This window comes from Perissodus microlepis, chromosome 7, assembly GCF_051167445.1.
Source record: "Perissodus microlepis isolate ML-2025 ecotype Zambia chromosome 7, ASM5116744v1, whole genome shotgun sequence".
Lineage (NCBI taxonomy): Eukaryota > Metazoa > Chordata > Actinopteri > Cichliformes > Cichlidae > Perissodus > Perissodus microlepis.
In genome coordinates, this window is record NC_140467.1 from 5,269,133 (window position 1) to 5,291,015 (window position 21,883).

Below are 21,883 nucleotides of genomic sequence, written 5' to 3' on the forward strand. Positions count from 1 at the left end.
ACAGGCTGTTATTGTATTTGTCAACGACAACAATTATTAAATGATTTTTGACACTGTGTAACAAAGCTTCATTCATATTTGATATGTGATTGCGGATTTGCAATTCCACTGTTCAGTTGCACTGTTTATGCTGATGTACAAAGAATCCACAAAATGTGTTTATGAACATTTAAAAATACGTTTGTTCAAAAGAAATAAAGACATGTTGATAAGGAGGGATTTGTTTTATTTTCCTATTTTCTCTGTCTGTCTGATAAACTAGTAATAGAAAATAGTCTCAGCAGTTATCACAGCTGACAAAGACCTTTTTCTGCAAGTTAATATGATGATGCACCTGCTGCCCACCTGCTGCCTTCATGTTTACTTTGATGGAATATAGGAAGGCATGCACATATGATAACCCATCCCTAAGTCTCTTAAGCCTAAATAATATTTCTTTTTTCTCAGCCTTTTCATTGTCTCAGCCTCACCTCATTCTTCAGGTTTAAGAAAACGATCTGCTTTTACTTTAAAACACCACTTCTTTGTTTTATTATAGTATTATTTTTGTGATATTATGACACTACCTCGTTGTCAGTATAACCTGCTACAGTTACTGTCCACACTGCTTTGATTATCTTAGAAAACCCAGATCAAATTTGACCTCTGCCACGCTGGTAAATGATCAGTTCGGTTTCAGTCGCGCTGTACTTCAGATATTTTGCATTTCACATGCTCCTATGATGACTTGCACTGTCATCAAACCTTGAGCATGAAACAACTTTAAAAAAGACAAGATGGTGGTTTTTCGTCTTATCCTGGGTTAAAGACTTAAGCAGGACAACCAAACAGGCTATTAATCTCGCTACAATAGTGGACAGAAGTGCTTTGTTGGAGTCTGCTGGTATTGTCAGGATATCAATTGCTTTGAACATCCTCCTGGATTTATTCTGTCATTAAACAACCTGCTGCCTTGATTTTTCTCACTTTAACCAGAAGAAATTTACAGGTATATCGACACGTGGGTCAATGCTGCTGGCTGGGAGGCAGGGATGGATCCAGAGTAGCCATTCAGACTCCTGTGAGATGGCAGCTTGTGGGAGAAAACCAATTTTTATTGGCTTTTTCAATTTGCATCTGACCAGTCTGGAGAAGCACTGTGTTAATTGTAACCAGTGAGTCAATGGTGTAGCACAAGTGCATATCTTTTGCTCACTCTTGTTCAGAACTGAAAACAAATGCCTGGATGCCAGTGTGTAAGAGGTAAAGATTTGTTTAACTAAATTAGCTAGATGTCCCTTTGAGACCTATTTTCTATTCAAGGTCAATTTAATGCTCATCATTGTTACACTAAATATGCATTAAAGCTGAGATGTGTACTATTTAGTGACTAATTGTTGGATGAGGAGTGTTTTGGCACATGTGGGGCAATTTTTGAGCGAAGAAACACCAAGTATGCTTTAACAAGCAGTGGTTGTACTTCCAAAATTTTATATAAAAGCGATCTCTTCTTTTCTCCTCTCCGTGTTGTCTCAGTCCTGGATAAGGTTTCGTCATAAACTAGTGAACTAAGTTTTAAGGCAAACAGTGTAGCTTGCACCAAACATTAATTAGCACAGACAGAATCGTTAAGCGCCTTCCCGATACTAACACTAACTAGCCAGCTTTGCTTCATAGTCCAGGGACATATGACACAAAACCAAAACTTCCACGCAGGAGAGTCTGTACTTTTTTGTCAGATGGCTGACTGCTGGAAACTAATGGTGCAGAGGTCAAACGTGTCACATCTGCTTTCCACTTTTTTCTCTGCCGTCATACAGACTCGCCAGAAATCAACCAATTTGCTTGAAAAATGCAATTTGGTTCATATTTCTGGAGCAGAATTGAGTTGTGTGCATTTCTTCCTATTGTGAAGACTTTTCACAGACACTTTTCACAGACACTTTTCACAGATTTAGTTGGCAAGAACACTCTTTGCTGTTTACTTTGTTCTCTTTTTTGAACATATAAGAACGCACAGGTGGCAGTTATTAAAAGTTTGAAGAGGCCAACTCAGGTTATTCTGCTATACTGATCTTTTTTTTCACCTCCCTCCATCTGAGTGTTTAGAGCTGCTTGTATGCAGCAAGTGACTCTCTGGGTCAAGATGATTCATGCAGTAGGTAGGTAGTATTTTATATTACTATAATTAATCTGAATGCATGTGCCTGATTTACAGATGAGATATATGTAAGAGTTTATAGGTTATTTAAAGATAAAACAGTAAAATGGGTAAACTGGAACTTGGAAGTCAACTCATGAAGACACAAAAGCCAAACATCTTTAATAATCTAAAGCTGCAATAGCAAAGAACAACAAAAGTACAGTCACGGCTTGCACTCAGTTTGTTGTGACACTAGCACATGAAAGAAGGCATGTCGAAGTGTTTGAATAATTTTGCATGCCTATTTTGTGAAATGTAGCATGAAAATGTGAAAGCACTGACTATCCTGACTTATTCATGTAGAAAAACTTTTTTTTTTTTTGTCAGAAAAGATGGGGAATTCGTGCTCACCTGGAGCCATAATGAAGCAACTGTATGTGGTAAAAGACCAATTATACTATGTGCTCCTACATTTTATCTAGGCAAAGAGCAAGTTAGGTATAAGTAGAGTTGCACAAAAGTGAGTAAACCCTTTACGTTTACCAGAATTTCTGCATTGATTACACATGAAATGTGATGTAGCCTTCATCTAAAGTCCTACTTGTGTGTGGTTGGTATTACCAGGAGACCTCATATGTACTCACACAGCCTCCATAGTTGTGATGACAGAATGAAACAGAACAGAGGGAGGAAAGGAAAATAATGAAAATCACGAGTGCCAATTTAAATAGGACAAATACTATTACCTCAGTGTTTGGGAAAATGTTGGATAATATGAGGTTGTTGTTTTTTTCTTTAGAAATTATGGGCAGGGCAGATTTGCATGGGGCTCAGATCACAGACCATTTCTGTAATTATTACAAAATGAGGTGATGCTGCTTTTATGTGAATAGGGCTTAAGTTGCAACTATAGGCACATTCTCACTGAAGTAATGACACACGGTTTTCATGTAATTGTTTAGTCCAGGCTGGAAAATGTCACTAAACCTCTCTGCTAACTCAGCTGTTAAATTTAAGGGAATACGTGCAATGTACTGTGTTGTCGAGTCCTGTTACTGATAAAGTCTGCTCTTCCCAGAAGATTGGTTGGTGCGTTACCTCAGCCACAACTTTCACAGGACATTAGAGCACTGTATAGAAACTTTAGTATTAGATGCATAACAGAGAAAGTGAGGAAAAAAATTACTTCTAGTCCCCAAATAGACCAATGGGGGAGGTGTAAAGTTGCTACTCTCCTTGAGAGTGGGCATCCTGCAGAGTTCACAGCAAATCCAACAGATGTGATCATAAATAAATAAATATATAGTTAAAAAAAAAATAAAGAAAAGCTGAACTATCTTTCTATCGATCAAGAATGTTCAGTGCATTATTAAACTGAAAAGTCAGCATTGCACACCTATATCAAAACCACATCTAAATTGCGAAGCAACAGACCATCTTGGTCCTGAGCGACTTGCCTAAGGACCTCAACATCTAGTGTTGCAATAGTGTGTAGCAAAAACAATTTACTGGAGGCTACCGGAGCGGCCGTCCATAACCAGAGGTTTGGGAGAGGTTTTATGAGGTGCAAAGAAAAGACAAAAGTAAATCAGTATAATAGGTTTCTTAAATGGCCAAGGAAATGAACTAACCTTAGCCCAACTGACAGGGTTTGGCTTAACCCAAACAGAGCTGTTCAATCAAGACATCAGCCAAAACAAAATGGTGAATTGAAACCGTTTTTTTGTGAAAGGAATGGTCCAGAATGTCTTATCATTATTCAAGTCTCATAAAAGACTAGAAAAAAAGCTTTGAGTTTTGCTGCTGCTAAAGGAGCTTTTATGTGTTTTTAGAGTTCACTTACTTCTGATTACTTAATGTGCTCAAAAAAAGACATAAAAAGTTCTTGGGTTTTATAAGTTTAGTCAGATGTTTCCGTGTGATTGAAATCAAATTACATTTTAGGCAAAATCAATGCAGAAACGCTTGTAAGTTCAGAGGACTTGCACCTTTTTCTCTAGCTGTTGGTGTGACTGACAGAGAGAAGAAGAAAAATCTGACAAAAGACATCATGTCATGGTAAAAGAAGCAGAGGTGACGAGACAGATGTACAGAGTAAGACTGAAAGAACAACCCTTGACCCAGAGCAACCGCTTTGTCACAGCCAGTCATCTTCTTCTCCTGCTGTGAAAATTCTGCCATCAGATTCAAACCTGTTAGCTATTGGGTTTGCCAATTTATACTCCTCTGTATCCCTATTGCATCTATATATGTTGGAGAATTTCTTATAGGTTTTGTTATTTCAGTCTTTATCATTTACAGCATAGAACACAACATAAATCGCATGCAGACAGTGAAATTTTAATCATAGAGTATATCAAAGACCATTTTTCTCTCTTTTTGTGTGTAGGGTATGAGTGAGTGGAATCCTATAGTGTGTGGGATTCTTGATGTCTCTGTATACAGTACTAGAGGTGCTGGTGTGTCTTTCCATGGTACGTGTCATCTCTGATCTGACAAGACACTTGCAGATAGATGATATTACAACCCACGCACCTGCCTGATATCGATGGGGTCTCCAGAACAATGTGGGTGTGCTGTAAATAGAGGTGGATGCCGTGTCCTGGGATAAGCTATAAATTACCTTTCCACCTCCCTCCGAGTGTCTAGAGACTGGATGGACGGACAGAAGCATGGATGGAAGCATGGAGGGGGACAGGGAAAGGGACTGAATGAGCACGAGGTCTTAGATGTACAATCATAGCTTTAAGACAAATGAACAGCTTGGGACTGTGGGTGTATATGGGCGAGAGACAAGCAGTGACTGGCTATGATGAAGATTCATTGCGCTTTTCTCTACTATCCATCTCCACTAACTTGTGCAGACACCAGTGAATAGCCCAGCCACAAAGTTGCTTGATAGTTTGCTACATGGGTGCTAAAATAGAGCAGATTTCAAAGAAGTTACAGGCTGAATGATGACATCTGAAAGCCAGTCAGAAAAAGCAGTGATGTCAGAATCGTGCGCAGGTGATCAAAGGTGTCATTCATATCAAAACTATAATTCTCTATTCAGTGATTTTCAGATATGTACAAAAAGCATGGTTCACACAACATATGCTCTTTGAAAAACCTCCAGTTGAGCTTATTAAAAGACTGCACCAATCTACTGTCTGCATGAAGTAGTCTGCACTTATTACAAATACAATAAATCTTAACTTATAAAGTGTTCAGAGTGTTCCCTCTGTCACTGTTGCCTACATGTTCTTCTTTGGTATGGCAGTAATTTTGTCAAACTTTTAAAGGCTTAGCCCGCTTGAGCTTGTACACCCCCCCAAATAGTGATGCATTTCACTGTTGTGAAAAATAAAAGCTTCCCCATTTTGTACATTTTCGCTGTCAGGTGAGCAGAATAATTTTATGAATTGCACCTCAGCTCAGTACTTTGCAGTGTGACTTGGCAATGTAAAAGAGCTCCTGGGCCAAATGTAGGCAGCACATTGCTGTGAAGTGGCTCTGAGGCTATATTGGGTTGACAGGGACATTAAGCACAAAGCAGCAGGGGCAATTTTAATTACTCTTTGTCTGTCTTGTTGTCTTGGTGACAAATGGGAATGAGGCATGTTTACAGATGACTATGCTGCATAAAACATCTTAGAGGCAAATGAAGGGAAGTGAGTTAGAGATTTCTTATTTATTTATTTTTTTGACTGAGATGGTAATAGATGAGACCAACACGTGGATCTGAGATCCCCAAACAGGTGTGCAGTTGATGAAGTGGGCTGTGGAGGCGAAAGAGTTTTGACGCAGTTTATTATCTGGAAGCTTCCTACTCAAACACGCCCATATCTATTCTGTCAGTTTGACTTGCTCTCAGGAAGAGAGGCTTCAGGAAGAAAGAGAAAGGTTAAAGCAGGTTCTCAAAATATGTCGCTAAGGTTAAAGATGCCTGACATGCGAAACAGACGCATGTCTGCAAACCACGAGAGGATGCAGAGCTACTTACCATAGACCCAGCTTTCTTTAAGAGGCAACACTGAGTATAACATGTTCTCTGCTCCTAGAGCTAAAAAAATAATTAGTCTTTCTCAGATAGAGATAGAGAGCAGAGAGAAAGTTTAGGGCTTTTTGTAGTGCAAATTTGATGCTGAGTGGTTGGCAAACATAAACTACATGTAAAGAGCTTACGTAATAAGTGGTTTCTTATATATCAAATCAGGGATGGGTTGGTTTTGTATTAAAATTCATTTCGCTTTCTCTGTACTTGGAGGGAAATCAGTTAAATTAGATTAAAAATAAAGTAAAAAGTAGATGGAAAAGAACTGGAAAATGACCCAAGGAAGATGTATAGAGGGGAGAAACTACTAAAGGAGGACAGAGGAAGCTGGACTGCACAAATGTCAGTTACAGAAATTGGCCGGGCAGTAAAGAATCTGCTGCACATATTACAGATACAGCATGCCAAAGGTTCTCCAGCACAAATTACACAGTTAGTATGTCTTGTTAGCTCGACCTTCAGATGTACAGTAATTGTCGTCTTGTCTACTGGGATGCTCTTAAATACAGAGATATGTGTAATTACACAGCTGTGCTGAGTATTTATTGCACACTCTCATACATAAATCATTAGACTTCTTTTGGTCTTTAAAAGAATATGAAAAATAGAATTTGGAGTTCAAACTCCCTTTAATATTTTATGCATTAGGGAGAAAGTTATTTTTCAAGGTTTGCTCTAAAGTCCCAGAAATGTACTGTTTTCTCACCACAGTGGTGACAAAGCTGTGAGTGATAAAATTCAACTTGCAGCTGAAATGGCTGCACGACACAGAACACTGCTCAGCTCACATTTAGCCCATAAAAAACATTTCAACTTGTCAAATACAGGTGTAACAAATGGCCCCATTTTATTCAGATGCCGTTAGGTGTTCCGGTGTAGTACGGTGGTTACTGTGAATGTTTACTCGCTGGACTTGTTAACTGGGACACTGGGAAATCAGTTATCACTAGGGAAGCTAGTTACAAATGTGCTTTTTATAGTTAAAAACAATAAGTTGTTATAACAAAGGGTTTTGCATCTTTTTGCACTGTTGCATTTGTTTTTGGGTTTTTTTTGCAATTTAAATACATTTACTTTGTAATGGTTTGTATTCAGCATTAGCAATCAAATTTTGAGCCAGTCAGTTTCTTCTGATTATGTTGTGATGGCTGGCGCATCTGCTTGTATTCAAAGCAGGACAAAATAAATATATACATTATAGAATTATACGTGTTGATTTTGGGCAAAATCTTCACAATAGGAGTTAAGGTCCTCTGTGCGTGACATCTTAACTTATAATCACAGATAATAAAAAATTAATAAGTAATGATAAAAAATAAGAATTGGGAATTCTGACTTATTTGAATAGCCTATTTGAAGTAGTTCCTACTGATATAGGACCTATGCTTAAGCAAGAGCAAAAGAAAGTTAGCTTTTTGCAGTTTATTGAACAAAAACATTAAATATCAGATCATTTTTTTCTGTGCAAAAAGGAAAGTATTTCTGTGGTGTCAGAAGCTATTTCCTCTTTAGTAGAAATAACTTTGTGTATGCATTTTTCATAATTGTCTACGCGTCTCTGGCATTGAAAAAACTCCCCTCTGTCTCATGCTGTGTGTATTTAGTTGAAAGGGTTGTGAGTTCTTTAAATCTTTTACCAAAAAAATTTTAGAATGAAATTCAGCCTTTGGCAATTTCCTTGATTAGCCGTCGTTTTATTCTTTTAACCATTCCTTGGTGGATGTGCTAATCTGTATTGAAGGGAACCTCTGAATCTCGTTGATAGCTCTGCTTGTGTTTCATTTTCATCTGGCTTCACGTTATCTTTAACCTCCTAGGACCTGGCGTCCACATACGTGGACATCACATTTTGGGTTATTTAGACCAAAATACTTAATTTTGCTCTACCAGGGCCTGATATCCACTTACGAGGACATTATACTGCTACTGTTCTATCGAAATTTTAAACAAATATCCTCATATGTGGCTCTAATTTTTCTTAGAAACAAAAATCTGGTAAAAAAAAAAAAAAAAAATCTGGTAATTCTTTGTTTTTACATTCATCAGGTCCCATTATGCCCAAATATCAAAGAGAAGTTAAAAATGCATGCCGTGGAAGAGTTCGGGTCTTAGGAGGTTAAGCAGTCTTTGATGTGATTTAAAACTAATAGCAGTCAGCTGTTCAGCCCCTGAGTCATTTCCACCATCATGTTTCAGATTTGGTAAGAAGTTATTTTCCTTAAAGCATTTTGGTTTGCACAAATGTCCACTGTTACTGTGGCTAAACAACTGTATCCCCGGTTCAGACCCATAGCACATGACTAGTTCACACCTGTGTCACTGGAAGGCCATAATTATACTCGGATCTTCTTGTTTGAAACTTTTTTTTTCTTGTTTGAAGGCTTTTTCTGGGGCGACTTCCATGCAAGTGAGTTTTTTGCTATTTCATCTCTCTTTGAAAGTTCATTTAGACACCTACATTTATGAGTTACCTGCATGGCTTTTGATTAAATTTTGAGGTCCTTGAAAACTTTGTTTTCGCATTGACTGGCTACCTTAGAGATAAAATTGTCTAAATTTTTCAGCAACTTGCCCCTTTTCTTATATAGTCGCAATGTCTCAGGGATGCTGGAAATGACAGAGCACTGGCCATTAAAAATATGACAAGACTTTACAATGATTTCAGAATAGCTCAGGTCCCTTTCATGGCCCCAACTGGCTAATCATTAATCTTCCAGAGCACTTATCTAAGAAGGTTGTCCTTCTAACACAAAACTGCCTTTTTCCTGTCATGATGCCAGAGAAGTTGCATCTAGTGGACTAAATTATAGGTTTGAACCCAAGCAAGGCAGTCATGTTAAAGCTAAACCACTTAATAGAATATACTACTTGCAGTTGGATCATTTATTTTGTATAATTTGGTTATTTTGCTAAACTTTCTTTCTTCTTCTGTTTTTTCCTGGAGGTCTTACAGAGCTTTAACTCTAAGCCTTAAAGGGCCACACAGTTAAATAGCAAGTAGAAAATCTGATTATTGAGGTCATGTGACTGCTAACCATGTGACATTAACTTGTCTGCCATTTTGAATGTGTGACAAAGTTGGATCAATTGAATGTCTTTTTGGCTTTTCATAAGCACACTGAAGTAGTTTTATCATTGTTTTCTCCCTTTTCACCTTGAATGTCTTCTAAAGGCTACGCTTTTCTTCATTGCACAGGAAAACGTAATATTTCCTAGATGCTTTGTTCCCTGCCATTGCTATGGACACTAGCAGATTACCACAGTTGCCTGTAGCACCATGGAGTGCTTGCTTGCAAACGCTCGCAAGGAGCTCTCTGATCAGTGAGGAAACTGTGAAAAGTGTGACACAAACAGGAAATGAAGGCTGTTTGTCAAAATAAAAGTATTGCTGTTTAAACATGTGGGCTGCGGTGCTGACGCAAAACTTTTACTTCTATATTTCTGGTTGCACTTCTTCAAGTTTGACTGCCGGCCATTTAGTAGTGACTTTTGAAAGTATTTACAGACACATGGTTGTCTTCCATGCAAAATACAGGAGACCACATGTGCTAGCAACCTGAGAACCCTGTTTGCATGAGATTTCACCCAGTGACAATAAGGAGCTCAGGAACCACTCGCCACTGGTTGGCTGAGCCACAGCCACCCTTCTGAGAGAAAACTCTATAGCTGTTAAAGTTTTAAGCAGTTTAAAGAGGTTCAGATCACTGGCACCTAATCTGGAACCCTTAATTCCAAATGTAATGAGTTGAGAGTGTAAACGGAGGGCTGTACTTACTGTTTTCATGTGATAATGTGGTTGAGCTTAAAAATGGCCATTTTCAGATTAGAGACTCTGGAACATTCCCTATCCAATTATTAAACTTTTCACAGATGCATCTGTCATTCATAATACACTTAAGCTTTTTGATGCGCTTCCTTTACTAATTAGTTATGTGGTATACATCTATGTGCTGCGTGGATGAAAAGTCACCCCATTCTGAATTTGCTGTGTGAAGCGGGAGGAGAGAGCATTTTAAAATCTTTATGCTTTGATGTCCATCTAGCAGATGTGCTGAGATTTGGATGCTGTGCATGTGATACGCACATAGTTCATAGCGGAGTTCACATTCTTAAACACACAAACACACATGAACAGGTGAAGCGATGGAGAGAGAAAAGTGCTTTCGTTTTCAGGTCAGGCATTGCATTTTAGATGCTATTCGCCCCAGGAAACCAGCCTGTTTCATCATTGCCAAACCACTTCTGTGCCTATCACACTCTACCCCCTGTAAGAAAACCAAATAACACCAGCAGAGAATTTCAGATGTAGACATGCACAGATTGTAAGACAAAAAGACAGAATATAAAATGGAACTCACAAACAGAAGCTACAACAAAGACAGCAGAAGGTCGATCAGACCCGCTTGCACAAACCCTTCGTCTATTTTTTCCGTCTCATCTGGATTTACTGTAACAGGATCCTAATTAGATTACCCACCAAAGTACGGGAAAGGCTTAATATGTCCAAAACCCTGGCAGCAAATCTACACCACCCAACAAGTACTGTCACTCTATAAACTTTTCTGTGACATTTGAAACTCTTCTCCTCTGCTATATTTTTTTTTCTCTCTATCGTCGTTGGAACAAGCAAACGACATCCCACAAAAAGCCTTTTCTTCAGCATTGTATTTTCAATTTGTTGGCAGAACAGTGCTCTCTCAAAGAAAGGAACCAGGTGCTTTTTGATAAAATACTCTATTTTATGAACAAGTAATGTAGCAACAAGTTCATATTTTGAAAATATGAATAGGAAAATACTATTTATCCACACTTTTGACATCTTTGTCCTTCTGCTTATGTTTGATAAGAAACCTGTTTTTACCAGTACTTTCAACATCACTGTAGCCTTATGGCACTGCAAAATTGTTTGTCGGTACATCTGTGTATATCCATCACTGTGTGAGGCCACCTCTGAAGGAGGCTGTGTGTTGATTAGGTCAGACTGAGCCCCAGCAGGTCAGCGATGATTGGCAGTTGAGTGTTTGCCTGTTCTGTTTGCCAGCTGCCCCGTGTCACACCCCGTCAATAGTAATCAGCCTGGACATAAAAGTCAGGCCTAATGTGGCTTTATTTCTCTCTTTCCTCCCAATTGCTCGATGGTAGAAGAGTAATACATTTCATTGCCCGGGCAGCAAAATTCTGACATGCTGTTCCAACTTACAGTGTGTTTGGCATCAGGCTGGATTCCTGCTCAGATTCTGGCTCTCTCTTTCTACTCTCTGCGTTTGTTCTCGATTCCTTTCACGTGATCTCTCCTTTTTCACTAAATAAGACCCCTGTCCTAATCAACTACTATTCACACAGAAATGATAAAGATCTAAAACACTTTGAACTGTCATTTCACAGAGTATTTTCCTAATGCTGTACCGAAAGGTACGTATAACAGTATAAACAGCTATAAATGTATAAGTTACATTGTAAGAACTAATTAAATATTTCCATACAGTTCTGACACAGCCACCAAAATTCAATTAAATCGATGTTGACTTACTCAGTTTGTGCTGGCTGTACATTTAGATGCATGAATGCAGACACATGTTTTCAGCACACTAGTAAAAATGAATGCGTGCATACACTACACACATCATCACATGAAAATCTGTGCTCTGTAAATACCAAACAGGTCACCCTCTAACTTTTCTGCCTCAACTGTCTGCCGTTTTTCATCTCCCCATCTGTCCATCTCCTCTCTTGCCTCCCTCTCTCTCCTCCTTCTTCCCCTTTTGTGTCTTATTGTCTCCCTGCTGTACTCATCTCTGCACCATTAATCTTCCAGCCAATGAATTGGAGCTCCTGACTCTATCGCTCTTATTATCGGCTGCAGCCGTTCCTTATTTATGTTCCATTTTTCTCCTTCTCCTCCTCACTCAGCCTGGCTACTGTTGTTCCATTGACCAGCATGTAATTTCTTACATGAATAATGCAAGCAGTGAGACAAAAATAGTTGCATTCCTTGGTTCTCTTGGTTGGGATTTGTTCTGCAATCATTTAACTGAATGCATTTGGTTGAGCTGATTTCTATTCAGCAGTGCCAGCTACTTTGTTAAATGAAATAGGGATTTTGGTTGTAAGGGTATTGGGACTCCAAAAGCTGTATTCTTACTGAAATAGACTAGAACAGCTGATTGTGAGATCAGGGTGCAGATTTATTCAACCTCTCAGCACACTCGAGTACTGATCCAGGATCACCGAGGTGGTTCCCAGGACAATTCTATTCATTAGCCAACACTCAGAGCGGCCACGCCAGCATATGACAGTTTGCAGGCAAAATTAAATTTCAGTTTCCAGCAGCGCTGATGTGCTAGTGATAGACACACTTTTTATAAAAATGGCCAGGGTTGGTCAGGCAGCTTTCACAGTTTAAGATTAACTCTTTGATGAACATGAATTATATAATATGAACATGCTTTCGGGGCATTGTTTCCTCAATATACTGTCTATAGGTAGAAAGATATAATTATGTCCCTGACTCTTTTTATTTACAGCTAAATAGCATTGCAGTTACAACAATAAATGCAATGTTTTCTGCCGATATATTGTCATGAGAAGCAATGACCACCCACGAGAAATTCACCTTTGTGTGTGGATCAAAGGTGAGTGACAGACTTACCCTTCACATCTCATTTGCTGTACTTGTACCTGTATTATAGAATATTACAGAATATATTGTAATGCACAGAACGAATGAGGAAAAATGTATAAACTCAGGCGCTAGCTCATAAGCTTTTTTTATACCAGCTGCTGCTGAAAAACCCTGTGTTGCCATAGTGAGCGTGTTGGTGGTTAGTGAAGCGCAATGTATGGGCCCTTTCAAATAATGACCTTGTTGTGCTCCTTGAAGAATGTCCAAGGACTTGCATAAACATGTTTTTGGATCCCTAAAAGACTCTTGTGGTGATAATTCAGTAATTTTCTCTAATACATATCTCTGTTAAGCTGGCATAATTGCCCTTTAAGGCATAAAGAAGCGGAAAAAGTGAGCCACATAATGTTTTTATCTGACTCATCTCCCTCAGCCGTCAAGCGGAGCACTTCGAAAATCAAAGGTTTCTTATTGTTCCCTGTGCTGCTTTCTTTGTTTATCATAGACCCAGTTTTCCTTTATTTTTCTTCATGATGATGTAAAGTAGTGAAAAGCAACAAACTGACAAGAATAAGATTAAAATCAAGCCAACCCATGGCGCTTCATTTCCTTTTTTTAAGTTAGATTATCATTTGGATGTTGAAGTTAGCCTTGGGTAAGGATAAGAAAATGTGCTGTGCTTTTTTTACTTTGTTACTACTGCAGCGAGGAAAGTCTAGCTGTAGGCCTGAGAACTTGCCTTTGTCCCTGTTAATTTAAATTAATTGATGTTATTTTTTCCCCTCTTACTGTTTAACTGTGCTAGAAAGAAACAGTAAATTTATGGATCCCGGTGTGTCCTGAAAGTTGCGAACTGAAAATCCATCTCTTCAGCTGTAGTCACATCACATACAGATCACCGGTGCTGGTGAGTGTGTAATGCTGCACAGAGCTATCTGGTACTGCTCAGAAACGAAGCAGACAGTGGTCTGTTTGGTCTGTTCAGTAAAGACAGATGGGATTCTGGCAGTCTACATTCACTTCAGACATTGGCTGTGCCGGAGAGATTTCTGAGGACTAGACTTCCTAAACATACCGTGCACTGTTATCAAACTTCTCTCAGTTGTTCCTGTTCCTCTTTATTGTGCCACTGATAATATTTGACCTCTTTTGTGTTCATCACCTTTCATTTGTCCCGTGTTATCTTGCTTATTGATTCTCATTTTCTCTTTACTTACTTCACTTCTCTTACTTTTCTCTTATTCCCCCAAAATATTTTTTGTCATTATTATAAATGATGAATAATTTGTGATTAGTCACTTGTCATATCCCGGTGTCTGTGCATCTATTTCCATATTTTAATTAGATCAATCAGTTACCAGGAGCCACTGCTGATTCACTGAAACTACAACATGCAAAATCAGAAGAATTATTACTATTATGTTAGGGCTAATTAACATACTGTATACCTGTGGGGCAGTTAATATGAATAAAGAAGTTAATTTATTGCAATTAGTCCACTGTGGTTATCAAGTCTCACGTGGTTGGAAATTAGGATTTGTGGACTTGTGGAATCTGTCTTAGTTGGCTGGTAATAGATGGTGGAGGGGGAAAAAACGATTTGTGAGATGAGCCCCACTTCCCTGCCCCTCTTTCCCGTTCTCTGCGATACCGATTTTTGCAGATGCTGGTGCTTGTTTGTGTTTAGCAAAGCAGATTAATTAAGCTCATTGGTATTCCAGGACACTGTTCCCAGCTGTTTTCCAAGCCTAGGATCAGCAAGGTCATCCATTTGAATTTCGCTCTCTGAACATGTGGAGCCTGGAAGGAAACAGCTGGGAGGCAAGCACCCACAAAAGCGAGGGTTTTGACAGTCGAGATGGATGGATTTCAGTGATAAAATCTCTCTGATCGGTTCTATCACTCAACTCCTTATGTCCCTGATTCATTCCTCCCACAGCAGATCTGTGTGCGCTGTGTAATAGATCATTTGTTATTCCATTTGAGTAAAAGTCAAAAAGGTAAATAGCGTTGTAAACATATGATAAATAGGCAGCCTCATCAGTGTGATTGATATTTCCTGTTTTGCCTTGATGCAACTTCTAATATATAATGTCATCTGACAGGCCCCAGTTAGTATCAACATTAATTATCAGTAAAACATGTTAACATGGTTCTGGGCCCTGTGCCAGCGAACAATAAGATTTGTAAGTCTGAAATAATGAGTCTTTGTGAGTATTTGTGCATTGTAAGTAATAGCAACAACTTGTCAAAGTGGAAAGTCAATACACACTATAGTGGGAAAAAGGAGATACAGCTCATGAAGAATGTAGCGCAGCCTCGGGTCAATGAGTTAACTGTACCTTTTAGTATTGCATCGATAAGCAGACTTTGAGTTAGATCACGCTGAGGCAGCAGTTGAGTTGTGTCCCTGTGAATTACTGTCCACAGTGAAGAAGTAAAGTCTGTTCTTTCAAGTTATTTCTAAAACATTAGCTCTTTAAATTAGAATCAGTAAACACGCACTACAAAATCTAATGTGTTGCACACGAATTGTCTTTAATCATCATTCAAACATCACTCCCACCTGTAAACAGTTAAAGCTGACTTGTCAGGAACAAGAGACTCTTGGTTTGCATATAATAAGCAATGTCACCGAGACGGCCCAAGGTCTAAACTTTACTATAAGACATTTGGCTACCGAGATTTGCAGCTTTTATGCTGAGATAAACAACACCTCAAACATAAAGAAGGATGAGTGGATCTCAATAATAATCATAATAAATGCCTAGTAATATTAGAAAGAAAACTGGTCAAAGTATGGAGCTTTGTGGAAATTAATATTTAAAGATGAGCCTGTTTAAAAAGTCTAACTGTGGATTCATTAAAGACTGAGCAAGGGGCTTTTAATTAGCGAGGTTTTCAGTTATTGGTTCATAACTAAAGTTCTACTAACAAAACTTAATCTGCTGTTGAAGGCTGTGAAACAGCAAAAATATTTGAGATTCAGCGTCATGTAAGCTTTCCAGCAAATGTGTCAAAAATATTTTTGCTTCAGGCACTGGGATTTAGTTTGCTAGTGTTCAAACAGCTCTTCATTCATCAGACTGACCGCTGAGTCCTTTCTCATACTTTTTGTGTTCCTGTTGTTTTTGATTTATACGAAACACCAGCTGATGCAATATAGATGTTTTGTCCTTAGTGGAGTTGATCTATATATGTGTGTGTGTGTGTGTGTGTGTGTGTGTGTGTGTGTGTGTGTGTGTGTGTGTGTGTGTGTGTGCACGCCATGCACAAACGCAACAAAACTAGTCTGTTTGTGAGTCTTTTGGTACCTACAAACATCAGGTACTTTACGCTCCTCTGGTGACAGACAGGAGGGGAGCCTGTTGTCACATTTCTTCATCATTATTTTCCCTGCCCTCCTTCATCTCTCTCCCTTGGAAGTTAAAAAAGTAATCAAAGGCTTGGCATCTGACAGCTCTGGCTCTTTGCTTCCTCCACTCTAAAAAAAAAAAAACAAACTTTTTTTTTCTCCTCCCCTGCATCTTTTGCAAACACTAGCGCCTTCTCCACAAAAGCCCCTCATTTCAGGGGTGCTGAAAACCTCTCCAGCTTTTCTCAGTGGAGGTGTGCCTCTTTTGACATCTCTGCTAAATGGAGGATGCTTTGCCACTCATTTAACAGCTCTGCGACTTTGTTCCTCCTCTGGGAGGCACACAGCCTTTTATCTCCTCATAGCTAGCTGAGAACTTGCTCTCCTCTCTGCTCTGTCCCACCCGTCACAGCGCAGCATTAGCATGTACATGCCTCTTAGCAGACCACAGAGAAGGAGCCCTGCAGTGCTCTGGCTGGAGCACGAGGCTTAGTCCCCTGGAGGAAAAATCTTGGCCGCAGGGTGAATAACTGGAGTATGTTGGACATTAGGGCTTTGGCAATTCAAAATGCTGGATTAGGCGTGAATAGTACGGAGGCATTTACACAAGGTTTTAACAGTAGGAAAATAAAGCTGTTTCCTGTTATTTCACGATGTACAGTATGTGTTTTCATTTCCTATATCAGTTATATGCAGCCTCTGGAGAGTCAGATTACCTCAGTAATCGATGGATGGATGAATGGGTGAATGGATTTGTGCTTTCATGAATGTAAGGCCTTAGTCTAACCACTGACATCCATGACCGCCATTAGTCGACTCCTTTTATCGGTGTTGGTTTATGGTAACTGATTTTTAAAAGTGCTGTTTTTTCTTTTGTATGTTTTTCAAGGATGACGAGCCAATGACAGCAGGGGCTAACGGCAGAGATCACACTCGTATTCGGAAGTTCCTCAGCCAGCACACCAAGAAATTACCCTGGAAACCAGAGGTAGTACAAATAATCTGCCCTCCTTTTTACTTGATGTGATTTCTCCTTTTGCACATATCACTCATTCATCTTCCATTTAAAGCCTTTCTTGCATCTCACAGACAGAGCTATTGTGATTCCTCGGTTGTTTTGTTGTTTGTGTAATTAATCCACTCAATTTGGCAAGGCCACTTAGTGTGGATATCTTCTCCTCATTTTCTATCAGTTGTCCTTTCAACTGCAGTTGGTATTTGAGGTCAAACAGAGATCCAGCCAATTTCTGATGGCATTATTGAAACATCAAACTGCAATTTATCATTATTAGGATAAATTATTGTGTCAGGATGAAAATATTTGATCCAAAATGCATGACTGAAGTGATGTGATTTTGCTGTCTTTTGTGTGTAGTTGACACACCTGCTGTAACAACAGGAGCAGCAGACAGGCGTATTAAGCAGTGGATTATTGATAGAGAAAGCAGCTGTGGAAGTGTAATCTGTTCAGCAGGGTTTAATTATAGTTTTGTGCATGTATGTATGTGTGTCTGTAGCCTGGGACATGTGTTGAATTAGTAATTTTCCAAGTGGGGTAAAGTTTAACTACAAAGTCTTTGCTTCAAACCAGCATGATCTTCCAGCACACAGTGGACAGTTCACGTAGGTTCTCTGCCTTTTACTCTGACTTCTCGCTGCTTCCATAAAGCTTTATGCATGTAATCTTTTGTCCAAGGCAAGATTAGAGGAGTGCTGAGTGCAGTATGGGCTTAATATTGTTATAGTAACTGCATTATTTCAGCAGACTCTCCTGAGCTGGTCTCAGGTTAGCTTATCTTTGCCGTCATGACTTCTCTCAGCAACAAAACAGCCAAACACTCTCATTTGGCTTTTAAAGCAGTCATATGTGGATGATGTCTGCTTTTCTGATTTAATATGCCCTGCAAACATCTGTTGTCTGAATAGCGAGGGGCTGCATCTAAATGTGGTGATGGTTTTGGCATAATTTAAAACGGTGCTACTTAGAAAATGAGGAGTCACATTGATATGAAACAGCCAAGCTAGGACCACAGCCAAGTAGGCAGTCTGATACTGGACCATGTAGACTAATTGCACAAATCTAAATAGATTTCAAGGGTTGATTATAGCAAGAAGCTTTATTATGTTATTTTTTCCTCCTGTGCCTTGTGTTTTATCATTTTGCAGATCATAAGATATGTTTTTGCATTCACAAACATGTAAGTGATTTCATTGACCAAACATATTTTCTTATTCATGGTGTGGAATGAAAAAGCAAAGCAGCCGCAGAAGGAAAATAAATTTTGCAGCATCCACACCCACAACATCTTACATTAGGCATGACTAGCGTCAAAGCTTCCTTTTAAACGTCGACATGGCACTTCTTTGACTGATTTCCAGCCTACTCTTAAAGCACCCTGTCATTTAGTATCAGTGCGTTTTCTGGAAATCCTGCATAATTCTATCAAATATTTCAAGAATTTCTTGGAAGTTCAACACTCAAAAATCCTTTCTTATCTCTGCTATGTCAGGCCTAAGCCAAGTTTGTCAGAAACCATGCAGCGCAGCAGCTCTTCCTCCGCTCTCCTCACTAGCTTTCTGTCCTAATTACCAGCATTAACTTGTTTTCTTGGTGCACAGCCAAAATGGTAGAGGTCTGTGGGGCCACTGAGCTGGCACTGTCAAAGGCGTAGACTCATACTGGCAGAGGTAGAGTGGTGCCATATGCCTGCCGTCACAGACTGGCAGAGGTCACATGGACATTCAGAAGCAGTCCTAAACCACATGCACATAAATTCAGTTGCAAAATGGCAAAAAAACCCAACTTAGACAGAAAAAAGGCACTTTAATCACTTTTAATACATTTAAAACTGTGTGGCTTGCAACAGGTAAACGCTGCTGACTTGATGAGGATCTTTGGCCGAGTGTGCTTGCTCATTCAAAGGTGACATTGGCACTTTAAACGCACTGACATGGGACACAGATAAGAAAGTAATTTGCCCCACTTTTTAGCAGTCAAGCACTAGCCAGACAAGAATGGATAAACAGTCATTTGCAGCAAAGCTGACATGTATCCAGGGAGAATTTGAGCTTCTTAAACAATTTTATTTAGTCACACGCAGAAAGAAAGTGATGGTAAGAAGGATTAATAGTCTGCTAAGCCATTGTAGACGTTGATATCAGAGGAACTTTCATGTTTTTTTACATGTCACTGATATTTTAAAAGCCACAGGGAGCAGAGATTTAACTTTGTCGTATTAAAGCATTAAGCCTGGTTTCAATTCTAGTGCACTAAGGAGGACAGGTGGAGGATGACAGTCTCCAAGTTGACTGACTGACTAAAGCGTCTGGCCTTTTGGCTCTTGGTGGAGCTGAAAGTATCTTTATGTCTGTACTTTTGGTGAAACAGATTTTGACAGCCTATTATTTACCACTCGAGGGAAGTGAGGAAGATATTGTGGCACAACACAGACACATGATTCATATGGAAGCAGTCATCACAGCTGTCTCTTCGCACAGAAACACATGGAGTGACAAGACTGCAGGACAAATCAGATCTTTGTCTGCTCTCCGATCCCCTCCTCATACCTCAGTAATATGAGGTGAAGATGCAGGAGAAGACATCTGATATTTGTCTCCCTCTCACTATTGATTTTGTCTGTTTTTTCCTCTGTCTATTCAAAATGCCAACTGGTGAATAACTGTGATTTCTCTTATCTGCCATTTAAATGTAAGGGTTTGAGATAAGAAAAAATGCTGCTCGTTCCTCGTACCCTGTCTCATGTTCCTCAGTTTGACATATCTACTGCAGCCTATCCATCCCCCTCATGTTACATCTTTGGCATTACTGAAGATATGTAATTGTAGGACAGATGGCAGATTATACAAACCCTCATTACAGTAGTTGATGTGGCTGGGATCTAGATCATATAAACCATGTCTTCCATTTTTTGGTGCTCTCACTGTGTGAAATGAGTTCTCATTATCTGTGTCCATATAGTGCTTCTTCCCCTCACTGTACCTTCGTTCTTATCCCACTTTCTTTTCTTTCCTAAATTACTAATGGAAGGAGGAAGGTGAGACAGGAGAGGGAGAGACTAAGTGTTCATAGAATTATAGTGCATGTTCAATTATTCCCTATTTATTCAACACTTACATATAGTACAGTGTTATGATGTATCAACACTGAGTTGTAATGCCTTCTGTCCTGCATGTCCCATGCGAGCAAGCAAAGTGGCTTTGTATATACCCCAATCTGCCCTTGATAGGAACATCATGTCTCACTTTTCTTACCCAATAGGGATTAATAGTGTCAGTTGGTGTGAAAGCTCGTCAGTGGGTACACTGAGCAGCCATTTGTCAGTGCTTTGCTGCCAGTGGGAAGCGCAGAAGGCTGCACCAGATTTTGAGAAAGGGAGAGCCTCGCAGAGAAGAGAGATGGAAAAAAGTTTTATTTGTTTGCTGGGTTGATGGTTCAGTCAGATGGATGAGAGAGAGGAGATATGGTGAAAGACACGCTCGCAGAATGTATGTAGCTTTCTGGGGGAAATGTATGGTGTGATAAGAGTAGTGTACTATACAGTATTTGATGCTTTAGATTAAATGCCCTTCTTAATCGGGTAGGTTTTCTTGTACTTTTTCTTGTTCTTTTAGTTTGCTCCTCATGTTTGACAGATGCCATAAATTACTTTGGAGAAGCATTTCCAACAAATGCAGGTCATATATGGATGTTTGGAATCTCTTTTAGGGCTGGGCCACTCTAGATTATTGTTATTATTATTTGTTTGAGCCGCTCTGTAATACATTTACTTTAATGTTTAAAAGGGTCATTTGCTTGCTCCATCTCCTACTTAGTTTTAAGTAGGAGATGGGTTTTGGAGATGCCCCACTGTAAGACCCTTTGATAAACCCGATGACGGCAAGCTGTCTAGGCCCAAAGGCACCAGCACACCAACTCTTTCGCCACATCTCCATTCTCATGAGCATAACGTTACCATCTGTAGTGATTTCTCTGAGCCTTTAGCTGTTACTCTGGGATTTTTCTTCGCCTCATTGAGCATTCTACATTGTGCCTTTGGTACCATCCTAGCTGGGTGCCCACTTAAGGAGAGTAATAACAGAACAAAATTGTCTCCTTTTAATTGTCCACAATTTCTAGACAATCATCAGTATGAAGTGATTAAATATCTTAACTCTCTGATTACTTTGTAACGCTTTCCAGCTTAATGCAGTTCTCTAACATAAGTGTTTTTGCAAAGCGCTCTTTATCATCAGCAGATACTTTTGTAAGTAAGTTGAAGTAGCTCTGTGCCACACTTCTATATCTGAATGATGTATTCATTATGGACAATTAAAGTAGATTTTGTTTGTTCATAGTTGGAACTTGATGAGGAGAAAAGAAGTTGAATATAATTGCAGATCATTGCAAAAGAGGTAATGTTGTTTTGTTTTTGTTTTTGGGTTTTTTTTTGTCACATATGGTGGGCCAGGTGTTTGTACAGTATCTGGAATAGTTTGAGATTTAGCAGCGTGTGGATGAACAGGGAAGAAGAAATGAATTCAAACAAGAGAAACTAATGGACAAGATTATACCTACATTTACATTTAAGAGGATGACTGGGCGCAGGTTGCGTTTAAACACAACTGACTGTTAAAACTTTAAGAATTACGGACATATGCTTTCAGTGTATTACTGCTGTTTATATGCTATATGTTTTGCCATTATTTTCATGTAACGTAGACAGTTGAAATATGTACACTATATCAGTT

At 39.2% G+C, this 21,883-nt stretch overlaps 1 protein-coding gene across 1 annotated transcript in view; it reads left to right on the plus strand.

The window, feature by feature from the left end:
- b4galnt4a (beta-1,4-N-acetyl-galactosaminyl transferase 4a) overlaps window positions 1-21,883 on the plus strand; it is a 145,595-nt gene that overhangs the window by 63,860 nt on the left and 59,852 nt on the right. The window contains exon 3 of the mRNA XM_084932971.1: window positions 17,025-17,123. Within this exon, the coding sequence (XP_084789097.1) occupies window positions 17,025-17,123 (99 nt within the window). The remainder of the gene's footprint in view (window positions 1-17,024; window positions 17,124-21,883) is intronic.